This window comes from Microcebus murinus, chromosome 16 (genome assembly GCF_040939455.1).
Source record: "Microcebus murinus isolate Inina chromosome 16, M.murinus_Inina_mat1.0, whole genome shotgun sequence".
NCBI lineage: Eukaryota > Metazoa > Chordata > Mammalia > Primates > Cheirogaleidae > Microcebus > Microcebus murinus.
Window position 1 is genome coordinate 57,330 of NC_134119.1, and position 27,273 is coordinate 84,602.

The 27,273-nt window shown below is 53.3% G+C and overlaps 1 protein-coding gene across 3 annotated transcripts in view; it reads right to left on the bottom strand.

The window, feature by feature from the left end:
* Positions 1-12,445: 12,445 nt before the first annotated feature.
* The window catches only part of MYT1 (myelin transcription factor 1), a 75,869-nt gene continuing 61,041 nt past the window's right edge, over positions 12,446-27,273 (bottom strand). For all 3 annotated transcript variants that reach the window (XM_012773049.3, XM_012773048.3, XM_012773051.2), the window contains 5 exons: positions 25,591-25,812; positions 20,594-20,685; positions 19,801-19,904; positions 17,216-17,359; positions 12,446-16,807 (listed from right to left, as the gene is read on the bottom strand). In XM_012773049.3, the coding sequence (XP_012628503.2) occupies positions 16,667-16,807; positions 17,216-17,359; positions 19,801-19,904; positions 20,594-20,685; positions 25,591-25,812 (703 nt within the window). In that variant the 3' untranslated portion in view covers positions 12,446-16,666. The remainder of the gene's footprint in view (positions 16,808-17,215; positions 17,360-19,800; positions 19,905-20,593; positions 20,686-25,590; positions 25,813-27,273) is intronic.

Below are 27,273 nucleotides of genomic sequence, written 5' to 3' on the forward strand. Positions count from 1 at the left end.
CCCAACGGCCTGACTGCGCGTGCGCTGCGGGTCTGGCGCTTAAAGGGGCCGCGGCGCTGCCAGGGGGCCCGGACCGCGCCTGGCGGTTCGCGACTCCCCGGAGGGTCCCCGTCCCCGTGCGCGCGGTCCGCGCGGGCTCCGCCGGGCGAGTGGCCCCTGCACAGCCGCCTGCCGAGCCTTGCCTGTTAGGTTGGCGGGAGGCAGGGGCTGTTCTGCGCCTCAAAAGTGACGGTGGCTGTGTCCGGGCCCCGGGATGCGGGTTCGGGACCAACGCTCTCTCCTGCTGCCGCCTCCGCCTGCCCGGCCTCCCTGCTCCGCCTCCCCGGTGCCGGGCCTCCCCGGTGCCGGGCCGGGTCCCCCGTGGCCACCTGCTCAGCTCGCTCTGTGAAATCGGCCCTGCCCGAACCGCGCGTGGGGTCCGAGTGCGCTTTGGCAGCAGACCCTTTCCGGAGCAGTGTCACGGCCATCACACACACACAGAGTCTCACAGTCATCACACACACAGACACACACACAGAGTCTCACAGTCATCACACACACACACACACACACACAGTCTCACAGTCATCACACACACAGACACACACACAGAGTCTCACAGTCGTCACACACACACACACACACACAGAGTCTCACAGTCATCACACACACAGACACACACACAGAGTCTCACAGTCATCACACACACACACACACACACACAGTCTCACAGTCATCACACACACAGACACACACACAGAGTCTCACAGTCGTCACACACACACACACACACACAGAGTCTCACAGTCATCACACACACAGACACACACAGAGTCTCACAGTCGTCACACACACACACACACACACAGAGTCTCACAGTCATCACACACACAGACACACACACAGAGTCTCACAGTCGTCACACACACACACACACACACAGAGTCTCACAGTCATCACACACACAGACACACACACAGAGTCTCACAGTCATCACACACACGCACACAGAGTCTCACAGTCATCACACACACAGACACACACACAGAGTCTCACAGTCGTCACACACACAGACACACACACAGAGTCTCACAGTCATCACACACACGCACAGAGTCTCACAGTCGTCACACACACAGACACACAAACACACACACACAGAGTCTCACAGTCATCACACACACAGACACACAAGCAGTGTGTCACAGCCATCTCACACACACACACACGCACACGGAGTCTCACAGTCATCACACACACAGACACACACACAGAGTCTCACAGTCATCACACACACACGCACAGAGTCTCACAGTCATCACACACACAGACACACACACAGAGTCTCACAGTCGTCACACACACAGACACACACACAGAGTCTCACAGTCGTCACACACACAGACACACACACAGAGTCTCACAGTCGTCACACACACACACACACACACAGAGTCTCACAGTCGTCACACACACAAACACACACACAGAGTCTCACAGTCATCACACACACACGCACACAGAGTCTCACAGTCATCACACACACAGACACACACACAGAGTCTCACAGTCGTCACACACACAGACACACACACAGAGTCTCACAGTCGTCACACACACAGACACACACACAGAGTCTCACAGTCGTCACACACACACACACAGAGTCTCACAGTCGTCACACACACAGACACACACACAGAGTCTCACAGTCATCACACACACAGACACACACACAGAGTCTCACAGTCGTCACACACACAGACACACACACAGAGTCTCACAGCCATCACACACACAGACACACAAGCAGTGTGTCACAGCCATCTCACACACACACACGCACACAGAGTCTCACAGTCATCACACACACAGACACACACACAGAGTCTCACAGTCATCACACACACACGCACACAGAGTCTCACAGTCGTCACACACACAGACACACACACAGAGTCTCACAGCCATCACACACACACACACACACACACAGTCTCACAGTCATCACACACACAGACACACACACACACAGAGTCTCAGTCATCACACACACAGACACACAAGCAGTGTGTCACAGCCATCTCACACACACACACGCACACAGAGTCTCACAGTCATCACACACACAGACACACAAGCAGTGTGTCACAGCCATCTCACACACGCACACAGAGTCTCACAGTCATCACACACACACAGACACACAAGCAGAGTGTCACAGCCATCTCACACATACACACACACACAGAGTCTCACAGTCATCACACACACAGACACACAAGCAGAGTGTCACAGCCATCACACACACAGACAGGCACACAGAGTCTCACAGTCATCACACACACAGACACACAAACAGAGTGTCACAGCCATCACACACACAGACACGCACACAGAGTCTCAGTCATCACACACACAGACACACAAGCAGAGTGTCACAGCCATCACACACACAGACACACAGAGTCTCACAGTCATCACACACACAGACACACAAGCAGAGTGTCACAGCCATCACACACACAGACACACAGAGTCTCACAGTCATCACAGACACACAAGCAGAGTGTCACAGCCATCTCACACACACACACAGAGTCTCACAGTCATCACACACACAGACACACAAGCAGTGTGTCACAGCCATCACACACACAGACACACACACAGTCTCACAGTCATCACACACACAGACACACACAAGCAGAGTGTCACAGCCATCACACACACAGACACACACACACACAGAGTCTCACAGTCATCACACACACAGACACACAAGCAGAGTCTCACAGTCATCACACACACAGACACGCACACAGAGTCTCACAGTCATCACACACACAGACACACAAGCAGTGTGTCACAGCCATCTCACACACACACACAGAGTCTCACAGTCATCACACACACAGACACACAAGCAGTGTGTCACAGCCATCACACACACAGACACACACACAGTCTCACAGTCATCACACACACAGACACACACAAGCAGAGTGTCACAGCCATCACACACACAGACACACACAGAGTCTCACAGTCATCACACACAGACACGCACACAGAGTCTCATAGTCATCACACACACAGACACACAAGCAGATTGTCACAGCCATCACACACACAGACACGCACACAGAGTCTCACAGTCATCACACACACAGACACACAGCAGAGTGTCACAGCCATCTCACACACACACACACAAGCAGAGTGTCACGGCCATCACACACACACAGACACACAAGCAGAGTGTCATGGCCATCACACACACAGACACGCACACAGAGTCTCACAGTCATCACACACACACAGACACACAAGCAGAGTGTCACAGCCATCACACACACACACAGACACACAAGCAGAGTGTCACAGCCATCACACACACACAGACACACACACAGAGTGTCACAGCCATCACACACACACACAGACACACAAGCAGAGTGTCACAGCCATCACACACACACACAGACACACAAGCAGAGTGTCACAGCCATCACACACACACAGGCCGACACCTTCTCCACCTTCTGTGGGCCCAGGGCGAGCTCACATCTGATACCCAGTGCCAAACCTGTGGCCCTGTGGCTGCCCACCAACCTGGTGAACTTCACACTGGCTCCAGCACCCTTCCTACCTGAGGGCCTGTGGTTACCTGCGATCATGTCAAACGACAGAGGCCCTGGAGCCACCCTTGACCCTCTCCCGCTGTCAGGGGACACCCCTCCGAGCATCCCTCCTGTCATGCCCCAGCTTCCCAACCCTCTCACCACCCTCCCACCAGTCCCTGAGCTAGGCTGATGGTCCTCCTAAAACACAAACTGACGGATCTGATCAAACACTGCTCTCTTCTGCTAATGGTCCAAGATGATTCCCCTGCTCCCCTCCACATCAGCTCCCACCACTAGCATTCATCTTCACAGGGTACCACCGAAGCACTCCATGTGGGTTACTTCTGTGAAATAGGTACTGGTATTACCTCCAAGGAGAGAGTGGACAGCAGGAGACAGCCTGGCATTCACAGCAAGGCTATGGGGTTCTCCTGTTGGACGTAAACAATCTTGTAGGAAGGAGCACCATCATGATACAGGGAGAAAAAACATGGCCACGTCATAGTATTGTCTAAGCACAGACAAAAACAGGGTCACTGTGCCACCCATGATGTCCCAGATATGCCCTCTCTGGGCTAGTCGCAAAGCCCCCTGCTCTGCCATCAGCCATAGCTGGGCTTCCCTCTACCCTGGCCTCTCCACAGATAACGTTTGCTGAGATGCCCAGTCAGAGAACTACCCTCCAATTCCTGATGGCAATCAATCTGTGAAAAAAATCACCCAACCCATGCCCACATCCTTTAGCTTTTTCAGTGCCTCTTACTGAGATGCCCTGCAGTTCCCCACAGTGTGCATGAACCCTCACTGCGATGAGTAATAATTCCAACTTGTTCAACTACTGGTGTGTTCCTGGTGGCCTTTGGCTGGAAGACATTGACACCTCCATTTTACAGATGAGCAAACTGATGCTCCAAAGAGGTTAACTGGTTTCTCCAAAGGTGCATAGTTAGTAGTAAGTACAGGAAAATGGAGTTGAATCCAACCACTGTTCCAAACCTTCCTTCGGTCTCCTCCTATGCCCAGCCACAGGAAGTTTTCTAGTTATGTCTTTGGTGTCCCCCTGCGCAGACATCTATCTCCTAGCACCTGTCTACTCATGGTTGGCATATCCGGAGGAGGAGCCTCCAGACATAGGATTGATCGTGAAAATGCCTGAGGCAGGGGAACACCAGGGTGTCTGAGGAGCATTGAGTGTCTACAGGGAGGTTGTGTTGTCATCTTCAAAGTACAGTACTAAGACTCCCTTCGGTTAAGCTAGCCTTTTTCTATAGTTTTTTTTTTTTTAATTGTGGTCAAATATACATAACATTTACCATTTTAACCATTTTAAGTGTACAGTTCCATGGCATTAAGTACATTCACCTTGTTGTACAACCATCACTATTGTCATCTCCAGAATTTTTTTCATCATCCCTTACTGAAACCTGTATCCATTTGTGCTAAAAATTCTTAGCAAACTAGTATTAGAGGGGAACTTCATCAACATGATAAACAAAATCTACAAAAAACCCCACAGCTATCATACTTAATGGTGAGAAATTCGGTACTTTCTCCTTAAGATCAGAAATAAAGCAAGAATGTTCCCTCTCGCTACTCCTAGCTGATTCAATAAGGCATGAAAAGGCAGAATAAGATATGCAGATTTGGAAGGAGGAAATAAAACTCTTTGTTCACAGATGACAAGGTTGTCTATGTAGTCTATCCCAAAAATATCTACCCAGAAAACTCCTGGAACCAACAAGTAAATACAACAAGGCTGCAGGATACAATAGGTCCCCTTTATCCTTGGGGGATATGTACCAACCCCTACAGTATATGTAGGGAGGCCCAAAACTATGGAAAGTACCATACCCTATATATACTGTTTTTTCCTATACTATAATAAGGTTTATAAATTAGACATAGTAAGATATTAACAATAATAAAATAGAACAATTATAACAAAAGCCTGTAATAAAAGTTATGGGAATGTGATCTCTCTTTTGGCTGCTAAGTGACTAATGGGCAGGTAGAGTATACAGTGTGGATACACTGGACAAAGGGATGATTCACATCCTGGGCAGGATGGAGCAGGATGGCACCAGATTTCATCACATTACTCAGAATGGCACATAATTTAAAACTTATAAATTGTTTATTTCTGGAATTTTTAATTTAATATTTTTAGACTATGGTTGACTTCAGGTAACTGAAATCATGGAAAGTGAAGCCATGGGGAAGACTACTGTACAAGGTCAATATACAAAAGACAGTCACTTTTCTATATTCTAGCAATGCATAATTGGAATTTAAAATTTAAAACACAATACTATTTGCAATAGGACCAAAAAATTAAATACTTAGGTATAAATCTAACAAAACAAGTACAAGGTCTATTTGACGAAGGATACAAAACTCTGATGAAAGAAATCAAAGAAAATCGAAGTAAATGGACAGATATTGTATGTTTATGGGTATTTAAGTTCTTCCCAACTTGAGCCTATAGATTCAATGCAACTCTAATCAAAATCTCAACAAGTTATTCTGTGGATATGAACAAACTTGTTCTTTTTAACTTTATATGGGAAGGCAAAACCCCAGAATATCCAACAAAATATTGAAGAACAAAGTTGGAGAACTGACAACTGCTTTCAAGACCTACTTACCTGGTTTCAAGACTTACTATAAAGTTACAGTAGTCAAGAGAGAATGGTATTGGCAAAAGAATAGACAAATACATCGATGGAACTGCATAGAAAGCACAGAAGCAGACCCACACAAATATAGTCAACTGTCCTTTGTCAAAGGAGAAAAAGCAATTCAATGGAGAAAGGATAGACTTTCCAACAAATGATGCTGGGACAATTGGACATTCACATGCAAAAAACATGAATCTAGACACAGATCTCATAATTTTCACATAAAAATTTTAGGAAATAACATAGGAAAAAATGTAGGTGACCTTGGGTTTAGTGATGACTTTTTAGACAAATCAAACACACAATCCATGAAAAAAATAGGTATGTTGGTTTTCATTAACATTAAAAACTTCTGTTTGTTAAAGACACTATTAAGAGAATGAAAAGATTAGCCACAGACTGAAAGAAAATGTTCACAAAACATGTATCTGATAAAAGACTGGTATCTAAAATATACAAAGTACTCTTAAAGCTTAACAATAAGAGAACAACAAAATTTTTAAATGGGCAAAAGATCTGAACAGATGCCTCAGCAAAGATATACAGACAGCAAATAAGCATATAAAAATGCTAATCTTATATCATTAGGGAATTGCGAAGTGAAAAAAGCAGTATGATACCACTATACACCTATTAGAATGGTCAAAATCCAAAATGCTGACACCACCAAATGCTGGCAACAGTGTGGAGTGGTAGGAACTCTCATTCATTGCTGGTGGGAATGCAAAATGGTACGGCCACTTTGGGAGATACTTTGATAGTTTCTTTCTTTCTTTTTTTTTTTTTTTTTTTTTTTGAAACAGAGTCTCACTTTGTTGCTCAGGCTAGAGTGAATACCATGGAGTCAGCCTAGCTCACAGCAACCTCAATCTCCTGGGCTCAAGCAATCCTACTGCCTCAGCCTCTAGAGTAGCTGGGACTACAGGCATGCGCCACCATGCCTGGCTAATTTTTTGTATATATATTTTTAGTTGGTCAATTAATTTCTTTCTATTTTTAGTAGAGACGGGGTCTCGCTCAGGCTGGTTTCGAAATCCCGACCTCGAGCAATCCACCCGCCTCAGCCTCCCAGAGTGCTAGGATTACAGGCGTGAGCCACCACGCCCGGTCTACTTTGATGGTTTCTTACTAAGCTACACATCATCTTACCTTATGATCCAGCATTTGTGCTCCTAGGTATTCACCCAAATGACCACTATATACACACAAAAACCTACACATAGATATTTATAGCAGCTTTATTCACAATTCACAAACTGGAAGCAGCCAAAGTGTCCTTCAATAGGTGAATGAATGATAAACAAGCTGTGATCGTCCATACAGTGGAGCACGAATCAGTGATAAACAGAAAAAGCAATCGAGCCATGAAAAGACATGGAGGAAATTTACATGCTTATTGCTGCATGAAAGAAACCAGTATGAAAAGCCTGTGTGATTCCAACAATATGACATTCTGGAAATGTAAACTTGGGTGAAATAGTTAGGATGGAAGAGGCTAGTAGGTGTTCATGGCATGGGTGGGGAAAGATTAAGATATATAAGGAAAACGTTTATTTTATCCTTTAGAAGGACACAGAATGAGAGAGAGAGAGAAGTGGGTGGGAGGGAAGAGAGCGGAGAGGTGGCGTGGCATCCCAAAGAAAGAGAAGGGAGATGCCAATGGCAAGGCCCCCTGGCTCACTGATTTTAAGGGGGAAGAAGAGAAAAAAATAGCGATGTCTCTCAGTTGATAACAAAAGCAGCAGCAGGTAGATAACAAAAGCTTCGAGGATGTCAAAGTCCAAGACTTGGTTTCCTGCCCTTCCTTGGAGAAGGGATTATCACAGAAGATGTGACCATGCCCTTGAGATATCGTTAAGGCTGGCGCTCATTCTTCTGCTGTTTACTTAGGAACTCTGTAAAAGCAGAGTCTCAAAAAAAAAATTTTTTTTTTAAAGAGCAAGATTTGCATCTCTTTTCTGTCCATTCAGCTTTCTTCAGAAGTTGTGCAAAACAGAACTCTGCGGAGTGTCTGCTAGAGAGAGAACTCATAGGATTGATCTTTAACTGTTACTGGGGAAATTGTAGGATTAGGTATTTTCCTGTTATTTTTGCAAGGCCGCCCCTTTCAAGGAGCTCCATTTCTTTTCTTTTTTCCTTTGGAGACAGATTCTTGCTGTCACCCAGGCTGGAGTACAGTGGCGTGATCATAACTCACTATAAGCTTGAACTCCTAGGCTCAAGGGCTCCTCCAGCCTTGGCCTCCCAAAGTGCTGGGACTGCAGCTGTGAGCCACTGTGCCCACATGAGGAGCTCCGTTTCTGAACACCAGACAGTAGCTGCCTTGCCATTGCCTGCTCTGGACTTGATGGTGGTCGAGGAGGGCTGGGTCAGGGCTAGCTAAAGGGAGCAGAGTTAGAACAGGAAGCTCTGATAGATGACGTGCCAGCAGTGCTCCTCCATGCTAAGCAGGAAGCGCTGCCCACACTACCACCACTGCCTTTTGCAGGGGAAGTGAGTGAATGTATGGACAAGGGTCCCTGGGACAGCCACTCTTTGTCCTCGGCCGCTTCCCTGCTGCTCTTCCAACGTCTCCTCTGGGCGCTCTTTGCAGTCCAGTGGAAGGGGAAGGTCTTGTGCTCTCAGTGTGCTGGACCTCTGAGATACTTGCCACAGACACATGGACACTAGTCGGCCCTGTCAGGGCCGAGGGGAAGGGGCAGCACTCTTAAGGAAGGAAGTTACACCTGGGAGATGTCTCTCCTGCCTCTGCCCAATCTGTGCAAGAGCCAGGAGGGTCAGGGCCATAGGGCTGGGGACATGGGCAATGACAAGAGGAAGACCTTACCACAAGGTGTCGCCACTGCACAGCTGCTCTGTTGGGAGGAGACAAACTAGGTCATCTGAAAAGGCAAAAAGTAGTTCCACCTCATTTGAAGCCCTGTAGCTTAAAGAGAACGGAATTAACCACTGTCAGTTTTCAGACATGGGCCAAGGCTGCTCGCTATTCACACCACACGGGGGACAGCAGTGTGACGTTGATCTGAAAATATCGATTAACTCAAATGTGTTCACATTCATACAATGGTTGGGAAGGATTCTTAAAAATGATTTCTCATCTTAAAACAAAAAGGTTTTAAGTGGGCACGGGGAAGGGGTCTGCAATGATCGATTTAATGTCGACTTGGCTGGACATATATACTGGAGATACACACACACACAGGATCCCTACAAAGAGGTTTTGTCAGACCAGGACCCGGAGGTCCGTCCATGGGACACTTGAGGAGGAAGTACCCTGAGGAGCTGACACCCACACTTCTTAGGGTGTGGGACCCAGGGTTCTCAGCGATGTTGCTGCCACTGAGAGGAACTCAGCGTTCCCGTCCCCTGCACCAACCCCTCTGCCACTCCCCACTACTCATTGTCTCTTGTGGTTTATGGGAAAGTGTGAGAGGGTAGCAGCCTTGGAGAAGCAGAGGTTGCTCTAGAAACTTCTGACTGCAACTGGTGGTAGAACAGACTAGTCACCAGGAGGAGGTGGTAGCGGCAGACATTTTCACAGGAGTGATGTTTTCATCTGGCACCAGGTAGGTGGAAGCTGGACCTGTCAGTGCAGACAGGAGGGCCTCAGGTGGTACCTCCAAACCTGCTGGCAGTAGCTGTCAGACATCAGGTAGCTGGCATTCTACCAGTGGCCTACCTCAGAGCCAAGAGTGGTGGCTGGTATATAGATGGGAGGTGCAAGGAAATCCCTGAAGTGTCTGAGGTGGGGAGTGACCTGGGCCTCCGTGAGCCTCTGTGGACTGGCTTTACATGGCAGCAGGAGGGCCAGGTGCAGGGAGAGGCACCCAGTTGCCTGATCTCTGGAAAGGCCAGCTCCAAGTCGGCTCCTCCCGGGCAGCCCAGCACTGGGATCTCTCAGTGAGGAGATGCCATGTGGCCTGCCTGTCCCTACGCCTGCCCAGATGTCCCCAGCAACTTGAATCCCCCTTGGATCCCCTTGGGATCCCCCTCCCTCCTTCCCTCCCTCCCTCCATTCACTCAACAGCACGTGCTGTTCGCCTACAAAAGCATGTCCCTCTCTGGACCCTGGGCATCCAGGGTTAGTATGATGAGACCCTTTTCTCAGGGATCTTGGGCACACAATAAACCAGAAGAGAAATCAGCAATGTCCCTGCACTGCTCAAAACTGCCCAGCATTTTGTACCTCACACAGAGTCAAAGTATGGCCATGACTGAGCCCCTCCGCCATCGTTCCTCGACTCTGCCCACTGGCTGGCACCCTTTCCCCTCACGCCAGGGTCCCTGCCCCTGTGTCAGACGCCCACAGAGCTGGCCCCTCCCTCTTCAGGTCAAGCACAGATCCCCCTGTGAGGAGCATCCCTGCCCGCCCTCATGCCCCCTTCCCCCTTTGATTTCTCTGTAGCTCTTTTCACCAAATATATAAATTCTCCAGAGGAGGCTGAAGCATCTGCCTCCACTTCAAGGGGTCTTCAGGGCCTCCAGCCAGTCCCACTTGTCCTGGGGAATAATCAGTATCCTGGGAGGCAATGGAATGTACCTGGCCTCCCCAGGTCTCCTCTCCAGGCACCCTGACAGGTGGCCCAGTGGTTCCCAGCTCTCCTGAGGCTGGGCCAACACAGCAACGTGCTCCTGGCTCTCCTTGTCCTGCCCAGGTGGGTTCTTTCTCATCCCCTCACACTGGACGAGGGACCATGGCAGCCCTTCTGCTCCAGCCCTGCAGTTGCCCACTGGGTATGACTGGTCTGTGAGGATCCAGCTGGGCTGACACGCCCTCCCCTCCTGGAGAGAGAGACCCTGAGGGCCACTGCAGTGTGTGCTGTGGGCACCATCATGTGGGTACCCAAGGTGGCAGCCTTGGTGTCAGGGGCCTGCAGGCATGTCCTGGCTGCACAGCCAACCCCCTGTCTGACCCTGGGCCTCCTTGGGCCTTGGTTGCATCACCCATATGACGGGGACAATCCTACTATCTTCCTCACAGGTGGTTGAGAGGTGGAAGGAGCCCATCCATATGGAAGGGCTCAGGATTCAACTCGGTAGCTGTCAGTGTTCATCTCTCTCCCGCACCTGCTCAGATCTGAGCCAGGAGGGCTTCTGTGTGAGGTGAGAACCGGGGCTGCTGTAACTGAGCCCTTCTGATTTTGGTGCCCGATGGGGTCTCAGATTACCAACCGGTGCTCGAGGGTCCCAAGCAGTGGCCCAGGGAGATGGGGTGAAACCAACACTTCTGCTTGGTCTTTATGAGGCAGCAGTGTGGGTCTTGGATAGCCCCTCGCCATCTTTAGTCATAAATGTTACCAAGTTTGTCTTTTGCTATTTTGACAACTTCTACAGAATGAGCTGTGGAAGCACTAAAGATAAGAAGAGCACTTTTGACAGTGTGTGAAAGAAACAGGCCAAAGTGTGTCTATTTCAGTAGAGGATGGGAGTGGGACCCATGAGGTGCTCACTGGGTGCTGGGAGGTGGCTGCACTTTCCCACTCAGCCTCCTGTCCCTGGGCTCCCCTTCCCCCTCCCGAAAAGCCCCTCACCCTGGAGAGGTGGGTGCTCAGGGATGGCTCTGCAGGGCTGAGGCTGTATCCCCTCCTCCAACCAAATGGGGCTCCAGGTGTGCCTCTAATGCCTACACTGGCTCATGAGGCTGCCATGAGGCTGCCTCAGGAGCTAGACCAAGCCAGAGTAGACACCTCAGCCAAACTGTCACACCAGTTACAGGGAAGGGTTCCCTTGGAGCTTAGGACCACTGTGGCCACCTGGGGGTGGAGCATGGCCCGTGCTGTCCTATGCGTATCCCTGCACAGCATCAGGCAGGATCCCAAATAACTATCCTTTCTTCCTCCACATCACACACCAGCCCCCTTGGGGCCACTCCACGTTGGGCCCCACCCAGGTGGCACATACCACCAGGTTGGTGCTCCATGGAGGCATCACACCCATGTGGCAAATTAGGCAGTTGTGGCCCCTCCTGGTGACTCTCGTGTAGCTGTGAGACCATCAGCTGGCTAGTGAAGAATAGGGCCTGGTGCCCTGCTGGGCCCAGGAGGGCCAGGCTCAAAGTAGCAGTCAGGCTGTTGTGGTCACCTGGCCATGTGTCCTGATGCCTACGGGACATCCAAGTGGAAACCCAGAAGGTTCTAAGCCAGGGAAAGCAGGCTTGGGGATGCACATAGTAGCCGTCAGCCTTGGGAATGAGGAGAAAGTGGCCGGGTCATAGGAAGCCCCCAAGGAGCATGCAGGGGCAGCTGCAGGGTAGAGTAGAAATCAGAAAGGAGGAGAGGCCAAGAGGGCACAAGAGGTGACAGGAGGGTACAGTGGAGGAGGAGGGAGCCATAGAAAGTGCTGGAAGGGGACAGGTCAGTCTTTAGAAAAGTCCGCACACACTGAGGCGCACACTTCAGACACTGAGATACAGGGACAACAGTAGCACCCACGAGGGGAGGTGGGGCTGGGCAGTGAGGGCCACCTAGTGCTCAGCCTCTGGGCATGAGCCCAGCACCCGGGAGTACAGCTCTACCAAGGGTCAGCTGCCTGGTGGGGGCCCAGGGCACCTACAGGAATGAATAAAGGCGCCTGGTGTGTTCCACTGTTTTAACTTGGTTAGCACATTAGCTGTGTTGGAGAAGCCCACGTTCTACCTCCTGCTGTAAGGACAGCAAAGGGAATGGTGCAGAGACTGTAAGCCCTGGGGAGCATGGGGGGCCTGTGCCACAAGGTTCACAGTCAGCTGACAAGAAACCCTCCACACTCATATCTGTAGCAGCCTCTAAGAACCACCAGCTTCACAGGGACAGAGTGGTTAAGGGTAGAAAGTCTCACCTGAACTTGAGGCTCCACTTACTCACGGGGTGATGTTGATCCAGCACTGAGCCGACTTCTCATCTGCACAGGGAGACCATCATGTGCTCATCAGCTTGGAGCATACACATCCAGGTAAGGAAAGCAGGTGCACACCTGTATCTACCTTGCTTCTCTCTTAAACCCAGCTAAGGGGACAGCTTTGAAGGTATGAATTGGCAGGAGTGAGGAGATGGAAGCAAAGGCAACAGTGCAATTGAGAAGCCAGAAAACTCACAGATATGAAATAAATGGCCCAGGAGACCCAAAACACTGAATTCTAGGCAGAGTGCAGAAAGCTCAAAACCAACGGAGTCCACATTCCAGAACCCCCAAGAGCAGGCAGCCCTAGGTTCTTCTGGAGACTGGAGAAGGGCTGAAACAAAGACAACTGGTAGAAAGTGTTTCAGAAGCTGGCAGAGCCCCCAGAACCCTGCTCTGCCTCTGAGAGCCAGACTAACAGTCCCCTCTTTCTGTATAAATCCTTGAGCTTTATTCTCTAGAGAGGATAAAAGAGAGGGATTGCAAGCTAGTGGAGAAGGCCCGGTTTGGGTGGGGGTCCCACACCCAAGTCAATCCTAAGAGAGCACATGCCTGTGCCCCCAAGACACTCCTCTGCTCCCAGCAAGCTGGTGGCCCGGCCTGCCCCTCTGAGTCGAAGGTGAGGGCATCTTCTTGAGGGGACCAGCTCATGCCATCGTCACACTGTGGGACTGTGCAACTTTCTAATGTTGTGGTAGTAGCCTGTCCCCACCGGAACAGCCTCCACCTCTCCTGCCAACTCTCATGCTCCCCAGAGAACTTCACCTCAGCTTGCAACAGGGATGCCTCAGAATCAGTCTCGCTCACACCCACCCCACACCTCAGCATCTGGTGTGAAGGGGTGCAGCACCAGGCCACCGATCTCCCTGTTCCCAGCAGGGCCTCAGAGGTGACTCCAGGAGCCCTCCCTCGTGGCTGCACAAGTGCCGCATTGCCTGCTAGTGCGCTGGCGCCTGCTCTGGCCCCACGGCCAGCAGCTGGAGTCCTGCAGAGAGTACCAATGCCCCAGGTGTCACGGACCCTGTCTGACTGGAACCGAGGCTGGAAACTCGGCCCAGAATGTCCAAGGATTTGTCTGTGAATGCAGATCCTTTTTTTGCATGTCGGATGGGAGCTCCAGGTCTGCCTCTAGGGCCAGATTCCCAGGGAGGTCGAAAGCAGGCTGACAGTTCAGGTTGAATGTGACTAGTCTCTCCCCGGGAGGCAAGTGTGAGAACGGAACCATGAGGAGCCACTGCAAGGCCATAGAGCCGGCAACCAGCTAGAGAAAGGGTCACCGCCTCACATAATGGGGGTGTCCAAGGGCAGAGCGCCTACAGCCTGGCTCTGAAAATGTCAGCAGACAGCTCTCGCTCCCTTCCTCCATCTTCCACCTCCGTTTCTCAGCTCTGCCTCTCTCCAGAAAGCCTGACCCCTCTCCCCACTGCAGCCGCTTTCTCCCTGTGGCCAGGAGAGGTGGCCCAGGACAGCCCAACTCCATGCCCCAGTCTAACCTCAGAGAGAACTCCTGGGGAAACTCCAATTTGCACACGCTGGTCATGCGGAAAGGGCCTGGCATGGCGACTTAGACCTTCTAGAACCACGGGGCAGGAGGGAAGGATGTTGGCTGGGCCTACGCAGGGTGGGTCCATGTGTGCCACCAGAGAGACCCCAGACACGGAGAGTGCGACCCTGCCTGCCGAGCACGCACTCCCGGGGCGAGCGAGAGGGCTGTGGGGAGCAGAGACACGGCGCCGACTCACAGTCAGAGTGGACTTTTATTAGGAAATCACCCTGCAGACACGCCAGTGCTGTGGGTTCAAGCGTTTCCTGAGGAAGGAGGGTCACAGTATCAGAGCTGTCAGAGGGAGGGCGGCGAGCCTTGCGTCCGGAGGCTCCTCGGCGCCTGCGGCCAGACTCCCTCACAGGACGGCTCAGCCGTGAGAGCCAACACACACACAGACACGAGAAACACGCCAGAGCACGCACATCTGCGCTACGCTTAAATAATAATAAATACAGAATTCCATTTGCTGTTATCTCTGCCTGAAACAAAAGGAACCCAAAAGGGAAAAAGAAAACCAAAAAGTCTTTCTCTCCACCAGACTAAGGGGAAAAAAAATCCCCAAATTATCAAAATTCCTCAGTTACAAAATACTTTTTTAAAAATTCCATTATTAAAAGAATAAATAACAAAATATATAAAAAATAACTTGGTTGCATCAAAATTATAACTAGAAGTTATATCAAGATTTTTTTTGTGGCCTATATTATAGTCAAATAGTTACTTTGCTTTGATTTCACTTTTTTCCCTCTTATGGTGCCCTAGTGTGGGATCTATTTGAAATAGTATAAAATTAATAAATAAAAATGTTAAATAAATAGCAAACGTTAACATAAGAGGTTGTGAATATAAATACTTACATCTTGACAAAATTAAATAATTTACAGAATAATTAAACTAACTACTTTTTAATTTCTTCCAAGAAGTGCAATTTCTCTACTTTTAAATACTAACTCTGAATTGCAGTCACCATTGACTTGGACTCTATTTACACAGTAGGAACATTGTGTTTTTAACACATTAAATTAAAATTCACCTTTTTTCACATCTCAAATGGATCTAAAAGAAGTGAAACCTTGGTGGCCTCCTGTTAGGAATTTACCCCCAACCTTAATGATGTCATCCCCACCTCACCTGGGACACAAAGACCAAGCCAGACAGGACCCAGGAAATGTGGCAGTGACAGGCCAGGGGCCTGGGTGGACACACAGAAGCCAGAGGCCTGGCCTGGTGGTCCCTGGGCTTGGAGCCCAGACCCGCGGTCTAGAGGCTACAGCTCCCAGAGGGAGCCATGACCCCAAGACACACGTGTCTGCACAGGCTCTGGGTGCCCACATCCCCAGACACAAGGCTGATTTTCAGGGGTGTCCCAGGCTTAAATTCCTTGAGCTGACTGTGGGCCGCGATGCTTGCCAACCATCGCGAGTGGTAGTCTGGAAGGCCTGCTCCTGACTTTCCCTCTGGAACAGAGCTTTGTTCCACCCTTAACACAAACGGAATTAAACAAAAACAGAAAACACACGTGCCACAGGGCCCTCACCGAGCACAGACACGCTGCCCCAGGCTGAGCCTCAGCCTCCCACCACCCGCCACTGTGCCCGCGGCCACCCTCCCAGCCTCGACAGACAAAATACTGTGGTTGCAAACTCCAAAACTTCCCTGAGAACCTTGTCCATGAGCTTCCACTGGAGACTTTGAGCTGCTTTTCGGATTTCTTCCAGAAAACAAAAATAAATCACTTTGTAATACTTCAGTGCCCCAGTGCCCCTCGTGGGTGGCTCACAGCCCCAAGCCTGGCAGGGGCATCGTGGGGGACACTAATTTCCAGGCACCCCTTTGGATAAACCCGCCCGAGGCCACGCTGGGCTTCGAACGAGAAGTCACTGTGAGTTGGGGATCCCGCCGCAAGGGCGGGAGTGGGAGGTGATGATGAGGCGGGCTGGGCGCTCCTCAGGACACACGGCCTAGACCTGGATGCCCCTCACGGCCTGCTTGATGCTCTCCAGGAGGTCCTTGTTCGCAGGGTTCTGGTAGCACTCCTGGTTGGAGTACATGTCGGTGAGCGTGCTCACATAGGCATCGAAGTTCTGTTCGCATATTGGCTCCTGGAGAGCAGAACCAGGTTAGCAAGCCCCACCCGCACGGCGAGAGGCAGCGTCACCCACGTCCCCACGAGACCTGAGACAAGCCCGTGCCAGCCAGGACAGTGCTGGCTGCACCCCCTGTGTGGAAACAGCCACGAGTGTGTCCCTCTGCAGCGATTCCACACCAGCTCTTTGCTGTGGGAACCACCATTTTGTTTGGGATTCCTAAGTGATCTGCGAGGCCCAGAGCAGCCGTGGGCGGTGCCTGCCAGGGCCACTGGGGCAAAGAGACTCTCCACGAAGGGCTCAGGACCCTCCAGCAGAGCCCAGACACTGGTGGGTGAGAGACACTCTGCCCTCCCTGCCCTGAAGAGCCCCTGGGGGGCGGCCAGCCCAGCCGAGGGGCCCACAGGGCCGCATGCTGCCTACCATGTGTGGAAGGCGGATATTGGCGAGACTTTGGATGAGGGCCTGGCTCAGGCCGGACAGCTCCAGAAACAGGGCTTCATTCTGCTCCTCGATGAGCTTGTTCTCCTCCTCGATGCTCTTCAGGTTCTTCTCCATGGAGGAGATCTGTGCCAGAGGGAGGCTTGAGTGTCTCCTGCCCGTGGCCCCCCATCTTCCTGGGAGCACGCTGGGCCGAACCGCATAAACCCTAGGAGAGGGCAGGGCCCTGGGATGGGGGAAGAGGCAGGGACCCTGCCTTCCTGTGGAGGCCCTGCCGCAGTGCCCTGGCCCTAGATGCAGGAGGGAAACAGCCAACCCGAGGGAAGCCAGGGTGTGGGTGTGGAGACTGAGCTGGGGCCACAGTGGCACCACTCGCTGGCCTTGTCCGTCCTACCGGGGTGTGGTGAGAGCACAAACCCACAGTGCCTGGTCTCAGTCCTGGACACCACCAGCTGTGCTCTCAGCCTTGGTGCTTCCTATTCCTGTCTGTAACAGGGGAGTGACCATACCCACCTCATGGGTGTCAGACTGCCTCTGGGTCTTCCCCTGGCTAAGAAAACTGACGAGCTGCCTCCCAGGCCAGGCACAGGCAAGTCTTCTCACCTCCCCACCTGGTCGTGGACCTGCCCAGGGTCATGCTGGCCCTGAGGCCTTTGATATCAAGGGACAGCCCCAGCCTGACTGCACCTCTCCAAGGAGCCGTGGGGTCAGAGGCTAAGTGCCCAAGAAGATTGTGTGTGTGGCACAGGACAGCAGCCCTCCTGGGAGGCTGTGGTTGGGCTGAGCTCTCTCCCTCTGCCCGCAGGTGGCAAGCTGGCAGCTTTAAAAGACATGAGAGGGAGACAAGGACCTGCCTTCTCTTGGCCTTTGCCCTTCTGGAGCAGGTGCCACTCGCCATGCTCCCTCAAAGGGACAGGCAGGCTTCTGAGTCCTTCCAGAGGGATGCAGTGAAAGGCAGCACTCTGTCTGCAAAAAGATTGGTCTTCTTGGCAAATATCAAGAAACCAGAGGTGCTGTCCCAGGGACACTGATGCTGATGAGGGCCCTTCCCTTCTCAAGGTTTTTCCCTTGAGAAGGGAAGGAGCAGGGAGCACAGGTGTGACCCACACAGGCCCACGTCTCTACACCCCAGAGATGTCACTAGGAGACAGAGACAGTTCTCTGTTGCTGCTGCCTGGGAACCTGGGGGGGAGCGTATCAACATGTGCACGACAGAGTGCAAGTCCTTCCAGACTGCCAGGGGTGATGCTATTTTTATGCAGGCTCTCGAGTAAAGAGTGGTCGACAGGAGCCTGTTTGCCAGCAGAGAAAAGAGCAAAGCAACAAGACACGTAGGGTAGGAATTCGTCACCCGTCTTCTATAGCCTGGGGCAGAGGCCTTGTCATCTTCCCATCTGTCCCTGCCCAGGAAGGGGCTCTGCCCACATTCCCTGTGGGGCTGGGTCACCTCCTGTCCTTTGTCCTTCCAGCCCCTGGGGACACACCTGCATGTGCCTACTCCCCCCATGTGCCTACTCCCCCCATGTTGCTCCAGACTCCACTCAGCTTCCAGAGGGTGGGGTATGTTCTTATTTTCAAAATAAAATCTCTACTGCCTTTTTTTCTGATTACAAATGCTCACTTTGGGGAAATCAGAGAAATATGACACACACATTTAAAGCAATTTGTAATCCTGTTCCTCAGCAACAGCAGCTCCCATCGACCCCACTTACTCCGGGACAGGCACATAAGCCAAAGAAATGCGTTCATCCCGCGACAATCACAGGGAGTAGAACCTATTCTTCAATTTGCTGATGGAGACATTGAGGAACAAAGAGGCCAGAAGGTTTTCCAGGTCGCTCAGCTGGCACGTGGCTGTGCCAGGGTCGTAACCCAGCTCCAGGGACCAGGCTGTTAGGTACCACACTAATGGGGCTACTGGCACTAACATGACTAGTAACCCTAGAAGGACTACTAACCCCGATAGGACTACTCAGACTAATGAAACTAATACCAGTAGTACTGCTAATCTTAATGAGCCTGACAAGACTAATACTACTGTTAACACTAACATGACCACCAGCCCCAGTCGGGCAGCCAGCACCCAGGCTGCCTGCGCTCAGCGTGACTTCACAGGCACTGACGTGGACAGCCAGCACCCAGGCTGCCTGCGCTCAGCGTGACTTCACAGGCACTGACGTGGACAGCCAGCACCCCAGGCTGCCTGCGCTCAGCGTGACTTCACAGGCACTGACGTGGACAGCCAGCACCCAGGCTGCCTACGCTCAGCGTGACTTCACAGGCACTGACGTGGACAGCCAGCACCCGGGCTGCCTGCGCTCAGCGTGACTTCACAGGCACTGACGTGGACAGCTAGCACCCAGGCTGCCTGTGCTCAGCGTGACTTCACAGGCACTGACGTGGACAGCCAGCACGCACTGGGTGTCCCAAGTGCCAGGTGCCACGGTGTCCACCAGCTCGGCCCTGAAGCAGCCTAGACAGGTGCTGATGGATGCTGCACTGTCCCTGGCATGGACATTTGGGTTGGGAGGGCAGAGAGCCTGGGGCTGGGGGACAGTGCCACCCACCTGGGACTGCAGCTGCACCATGGCGGCCTCCATCTCCGAGTTGGACTCATTCAGGTCTCGGATCTCCTGGTTCAGCTGCTTGATCTCCTCGTCATTCTCTAGCACTGCCCGGAGAAAAACCCCAGTGATAGCTCTGGGCCTCAGGCCAGGGGACCCCGCTTTCTAGAAAGAACTAGAAACCCCAGTGATGGCTCTGGGCCTCAGGCCAGGCCAGCATGGTGTGGGGACCCTGCTTTCTAGAAAGAACTAGAAGCCCCAGTGTGGCAGAGGACTTCTGCCTGGCTTTCCAAGCTCGTCTCTTGGGGCTCGTACCCTCATTCCACACTGGGAAAGCCTGTCTTGAACACTGGGAGATGAGTGTGTGCTGCTCGTCCCTTGCCGAGGTTGCCAGTGGAAAGGCTTAAGTCTCTTTGGGAGGCATCAATTGTTAAGACAAAAATGAAAGTTTGTCCAGATCACGCTAAATTTCCTCACCTAAGTGGAAGTGAGTCACACTTTCCACAAACTCATCAGATGTGGCTTCTTGTGCCGGTGGAATCAGTCCCACGGTCACCAAGGCCCAGGTGAGAGCTGGCATGACAGCCTGAGGCCCAGGGGCCTAGACATGGGCATCCGGAGCGTCAGAGCCAAGGGCAGGAGCGCTGTCAGCTCAGGGTACAGGGTCTGTCTCCACCACGATTCATTCCAGGAGGGGCTCATCTGCCTGCCCCTTCCAACCAGCATGAAGAGGGACTAGGCTCTCATGCACCTGGGTCCCCAGTCATGAGCAGGGAGCACAGGAGGGCACTCTTACCGTCACTGGTCTTGAACTTTGGGCTGAGAACCTCTTCCCCTGAGAGTTTTCCCTTCTTCCCAGCAAATGTTGCTCTGGGACAGCCTGACAAACTGGAAGAGAGGTCACATATCATTGACCAGTGCAGGCTCACACACCATGGCCAGTGTGAGGTCACACACCATGGCCACTGTGGGGTCACACTCCATGGCCACTGTGGGGTCTCACACCATGGCCAGTGTGGAGGTCACACACCATGGCCAGTGTGGAGGTCACACACCATGACCAGTGTGGAGGTAACACACCATGGCCAGTGCAGGCTCACACACCATGGCCAGTGTGAGGTCACACACCATGGCCACTGTGGGGTCACACTCCATGGCCAGTGTGGAGGTCACACACCATGACCAGTGTGGAGGTCACACACCATGGCCAGTGTGGAGGTCACACACCATGGCCAGTGTGGAGGTCACACACCATGGCCAGTGTGGAGGTCACACACCATGGCCAGTGCAGGCTCACACACCATGGCCAGTGTGAGGTCACACACCATGGCCACTGTGGGGTCACACTCCATGGCCAGTGTGGAGGTCACACACCATGACCAGTGTGGAGGTCACACACCATGGCCAGTGTGGAGGTCACACACCATGGCCAGTGTGGAGGTCACACACCATGGCCAGTGTGGAGGTAACACACCATGGCCAGTGCAGGCTCACACACCATGGCCAGTGTGAGGTCACACACCATGGCCACTGTGGGGTCACACTCCATGGCCAGTGTGGGGTCTCACACCATGGCCAGCGTGGGGTCACACACCATGGCCAGTGTAGAGGTCACACACCATGACCAGTGTGGAGGTCACACACCATGACCAGTGTGGAGGTCACACTCCATGGCCAGTGTGCAGGTCACACACCATGACCAGTGTGGAGGTCACACACCATGGCCAGTGTGGAGGTCACACACCATGGCCAGTGTGGAGGTCACACACCATGGCCAGTGCAGGCTCACACACCATGACCAGTGTGGAGGTCATACACCATGACCAGTGCAGGCTCACACACCATGGCCAGTGTGGGGTCACACACCATGGCCACTGTGGGGTCACACTCCATGGCCAGTGTGGAGGTCATACTCCATGGCCAGTGTGGGGTCACACTCCATGGCCAGTGTGCAGGTCACACACCATGACCAGTGTGGAGGTCACACACCATGGCCAGTGCAGGCTCACACACCATGACCAGTGTGGAGGTCACACACCATGGCCAGTGTGGGGTCACACACCATGGCCACTGTGGGGTCACACTCCATGGCCAGTGTGGAGGTCATACTCCATGGCCAGTGTGGGGTCACACTCCATGGCCAGTGTGCAGGTCACACACCATGACCAGTGTGGAGGTCACACACCATGGCCAGTGTGGAGGTCACACACCATGGCCAGTGTGGAGGTCATACTCCATGGCCAGTGTGGAGGTCATACTCCATGGCCAGTGTGGGGTCACACACCATGACCAGTGTGGGGGTCACACTCCATGGCCAGTGTGGGGTCTCACACCATGGTCAGTGTGGGGTCACACACCATGGCCAGTGTGGAGGTCACACACCATGACCAGTGTGGAGGTCACACTCCATGGCCAGTGTGGAGGTCACACACCATGGCCAGTGTGGAGGTCACACACCATGGCCAGTGTGGAGGTCATACTCCATGGCCAGTGTGGAGGTCATACTCCATGGCCAGTGTGGGGTCACACACCATGACCAGTGTGGGGGTCACACTCCATGGCCAGTGTGGGGTCTCACACCATGGTCAGTGTGGGGTCACACACCATGGCCAGTGTGGAGGTCACACACCATGACCAGTGTGGAGGTCACACACCATGACCAGTGTGGAGGTCACACTCCATGGCCAGTGTGGAGGTCACACACCATGACCAGTGTGGAGGTCACACACCATGGCCAGTGTGGAGGTCACATACCATGGCCACTGTGGGGTCACACTCCATGGCCAGTGTGGGGTCTCACACCATGGTCAGTGTGGGGTCACACTCCATGGCCAGCGTGGGGTCTCACACCATGGCCAGCGTGGGGTCACACACCATGGCCAGTGTGGAGGTCACACACCATGACCAGTGTGGAGGTCACACACCATGGCCAGTGTGGAGGTCACACACCATGGCCAGTGTGGAGGTCACACACCATGACCAGTGTGGAGGTCACACACCATGGCCAGTGTGGAGGTCACATACCATGGCCACTGTGGGGTCACACTCCATGGCCAGTGTGGGGTCTCACACCATGGTCAGTGTGGGGTCACACTCCATGGCCAGCGTGGGGTCTCACACCATGGCCAGCGTGGGGTCACACACCATGGCCAGTGTGGAGGTCACACACCATGACCAGTGTGGAGGTCACACTCCATGGCCAGTGTGGAGGTCACACACCATGACCAGTGTGGAGGTCACACTCCATGGCCAGTGTGGAGGTCACACTCCATGGCCAGTGTGCAGGTCACACACCATGACCAGTGTGGAGGTCACACACCATGGCCAGTGTGGAGGTCACACACCATGGCCAGTGTGGAGGTCACACACCATGGCCAGTGTGGGGTCACACACCATGGCCAGTGCAGGCTCACACACCATGACCAGTGTGGAGGTCACACACCATGACCAGTGCAGGCTCACACACCATGGCCAGTGTGGGGTCACACACCATGGCCACTGTGGGGTCACACTCCATGGCCAGTGTGGGGTCTCACACCATGGTCAGTGTGGGGTCACACACCATGGCCAGTGTGGAGGTCACACACCATGACCAGTGTGGAGGTCACACACCATGGCCAGTGTGGAGGTCACACACCATGGCCAGTGTGGGGTCACACACCATGGCCAGTGTGGGGGTCACACTCCATGGCCAGTGTGGGGGTCACACTCCATGGCCAGTGTGGGGTCACACACCATGGCCAGTGTGGGGTCACACTCCATGGCCAGTGTGGGGTCACACACCATGGCCAGTCCAAGATCACACACCATGGCCAGTCCAAGGTCACACACCATGGCCAGTCCAAGGTCACATACCATGGCCAGTCCAAGGTCACACACCATGGCCAGTCCAAGGTCACACACCATGGCCAGTCCAAGGTCACACACCATGGCCCGTCCAAGGTCATACACCATGGCCAGTCCAAGGTCACACACCATGGCCAGTCCAATGTCATACACCATGGCCAGTCCAATGTCATGCTTTATGGACCAGTACAAGGCAAGTTCCATCTCACCCAGGTGACCCTGCGGGCCTTCCTATGGCTGAACTGCTTCTCATCACCTCTCTGTCCTTCCTGGAGTAGAAGAAGCTACATCCGGTCAGGGCAGGGACCAGGAAGGTGACTCCCCGCCCCAGAGCTCTCCCTGTCTGGCATGCCATGGTGGACCCTGCTTGGCACTGGAGGGGCCGGGCTTTGCTGCTCCCTCTTTAAGGTCTAAGGTCCGCTGACTCACTTGCTGGCACTTTGCAGCCCTGACTGCACCCCACCCCAACCCCAAGGAGGCCCTCCTAGCGGACACTGCCCCAGGAGACCCTTCAGGTTGTGGTTGTAATGATACTCACAGATGATTCCTTGGATATAGACATTAAAACTGAGAAATACATAAAAGGGTGTGGATTCTCAGGCATGATTTGAGTTAATCCAGTGATTTTATCCACATCATAAGTAAAGGTAGATTGAGGCAAGTTGCAATGTCCATAGGAAGCCCAGAATGTGACTCCTCTGCCTGCCTGACCCAGGCCTAGCAGCCTCCTTTGCGGCTTGCAGCTGAGCCAGCTGCCCAGGTCAGACTCAGGCTCTCCTCTGCTCCTTGCCGGGGCCCTCGCTCACACACAGGCTGAGACCTTACCAGCTGGCAGGATGGAAAGATCCTGGCTCAGAAATTTCCGCCTCCTCTCCTGTTGCTCCCTCTTCCCTGGCTCCAGCACACCGCAGCCTGGCTCCTCCAAACCTGTCCAGCAGGCCAGGCCATTCCCGGCTCCAGCCAGTCCACGGAAGGCTTGTCCCCCAGACGGTTTGGACAAGTTCCTGCTTCCTCCTCAGAGAGGCCTTCCTTGCCCCATCCCCGCGGCTCTTTCCCCAGAGTGCTCTCCAGCACTCACCACAGTAGGCGTCCCACTTATGCATCTGCTTACGGCGTCTCCCACCCACCCTGCCAAGCTGCACTCCAGAGGACGGGGCTGCTTGTCCTTCTGTCCTCTGCTCTGTCTCCAGGGCTTGGTGCACAGCGGTGTGAATGCTTTGTTAACTGAATGAGTTAGTCAGTCTTGTAGGGTTAGGGTTAGGGTAGAGGAAATAAGAAAGGAAGGAAGGAGGAGAAAAACTTTTCCTGAGAAGTTACTAAGAGAACGTGCGTGTCAGACATGAGGCTCTGCTCACGTGTGGCCTCCACGCCCCGGAGGGACTCCGTGAGGATGTGGAGGGAGGCTCGTGAGAGGAGGCACGTGGGACAGCCATCGCCAACGCCATCTCCTGGCACCAACAGAGCTTCTTTGGCTTCCCTTCGTCAGCTACCCATTAGGCATTGCTTGTCCTTCCTTCCCTACCTTCCCTTCCTCCTTTCCTCTTGCTTTCCTTTTTTTCTTTTTTCTCTTTTTTTTTTTCTTGAGACGAGGTCTCGCTCTGTTGCCCATGCTGGGGTGCAGTGGTGTGATCACAGCTTATGCATCCTTGAAGGCCTGGGCTCCAGCGATCCTCCTGCTTCAGCCTCCCAAGTAGCTGGGACTACAGGCACACACCACCATGCCTGGCTAACTTTTTTATTTTTTGTTTTTTTATAGAGACGGGGTCTTACTACGTTGCCCAGGTCTTGAACTCCTGGCCTCAAGCAATCCTCTCGCCTTGGCCTCCCACAGTGCTAGGACTACAGGCATGAGCCACCGTATCTGGCCCTCCTAGGAGTCTTGCCCCCAGCCCCTGCTGGGGTTCCTACTCACTGCTCAGACAGGGCAGGGTGTGGGGGGACAGTTACCTTCGGTGGGTGAGGAAGCTCCCGTTGGCGTGGCCAGAGCCGTCGCAGCCGGGGGTGGGGCAGGTTGGCCCCTCGTTCTTCAGGGACTTCCAGGAGAACGACGAGCCATTGAGGGAACCTTCTTTCTGCCTCCGGGCAGCCAGCGGGCAGCCAGATGCACTTCTGTGGGAGGCGTATTTGCCGCTGATGTGACCAAGCCCCACACAGCCTGGAACTGGGCACCTGGGCGCAGAAAGGCCAGAGGTGAGGACAGGGGCACCAGTGTTGGGAGGAAAAGCCTGGAGACCTCCCGAGACAGACACAGAGAGAACCCACATGGCGCACGAAGGGAGCTCCTGAGTGAGGCAGAGGCACAGCCAGAGTCCTGGAGCCTTGGGGAAGAAGCTGGGCCTTCAGGCTGGACGTGAAGGCTGCCAGGGCCATGCACCTTGGGCTCACGGCCCCTGCATGGCTGGAGGCTGGAGGTGTCAGCAGACACCTCTCCCCACCCTCCCGCAGCTGCGACCCTGTGCCTGGGGCTGGCTCTCAGGTTCACACCAAGGCCTTGCTGCTGGGGTCACTGCTGTGCCTCTTCAGCAATGCAGAACTCTGCTGTCAGCCAAGACCACCCAGAGGCCACTCCCTGGGATCTTGCGCTAAGCATGGGCCTGGGGAGGCCTGGGGGCCTGTCGATCACAGGGCACCCTTTGCCACTTGGATATCCCGCAATCAGTCCTACCCAAGGCTGGCCTGGATGGCATTTTCCTTTCCTTTGTTCTGAGTATTCAAGGAGAGGATAGAGGTGCTTATGGAAACAACACAAACGTGGATTGGCAAAGGCCCAGCACAGTGTGGGTCAGAGACAAACAGGGTGATGCAGAGGGCCCAGGGCCAGTCCCTCTCTGGGTGTCTGTCCCACTGCCCTGGGGGTGGCAGACCAGATCACCCAGGAACTCACACCTGGCCTAGGACAAGATCTTTGATCTACAAATTCCAGTCTTCTTTCTCCAACAAATAAAACACATCCAAACTACCTTCATTCACACACTCGCTGTATGATAAATGCCTGGTAGCCTGGGACCCCAAGAGGGGACACCATCGTCCCATCTATAGAGAGGCCCCCGATCACACAGAGAAGTCAAGGCAGGAAGCCTTCAGGAGGAAAGAGGATTGTCAGCAGAGGCTCGTGCTGCAGGGTGGGATGGGGGCCCAGGGAGGGCCGTCCAAGGCTCGCTGCCCCCACAATCCTGGCCTCGTCTTAGGGGCAGTCGTTGTAGACAACTTCCCAGCCACTGCGGCCAGGGCCTGCTTCTTCCTCTTTCCTCTCTCCTCCCTTTCTTACTCATCCTGGCCTCCAGCTCTTGGACACTCACAGGTGTCCACTGGGCCAGTCCAAGGTCGTCTCAGCCAGCAGTGCAGAGCAGGGGCCAGAGCACTGCCAGGGGCTCCTGTGGAGGCTCTGGGAGGTTCCTATTCCATGTCTGGCCCCCTCAAACCCGGATGCCTCACAGCTGGACCAGGCACAGGTAGGCCTGAGCTGGGGGCCTAGGCCAGGAGAGGCACCTGCTGAGTCACAGAGGTGACTCCCAGGATCAAGGGGCCAAGTGAGAGGTGGTTCTTCAGTCACTCTGCACGGTAGAATCTGAACGGAATGTTTTACTTTCTCACAAAACCCTAAGACCCTTCATCCGGAGGAAGGGTTAA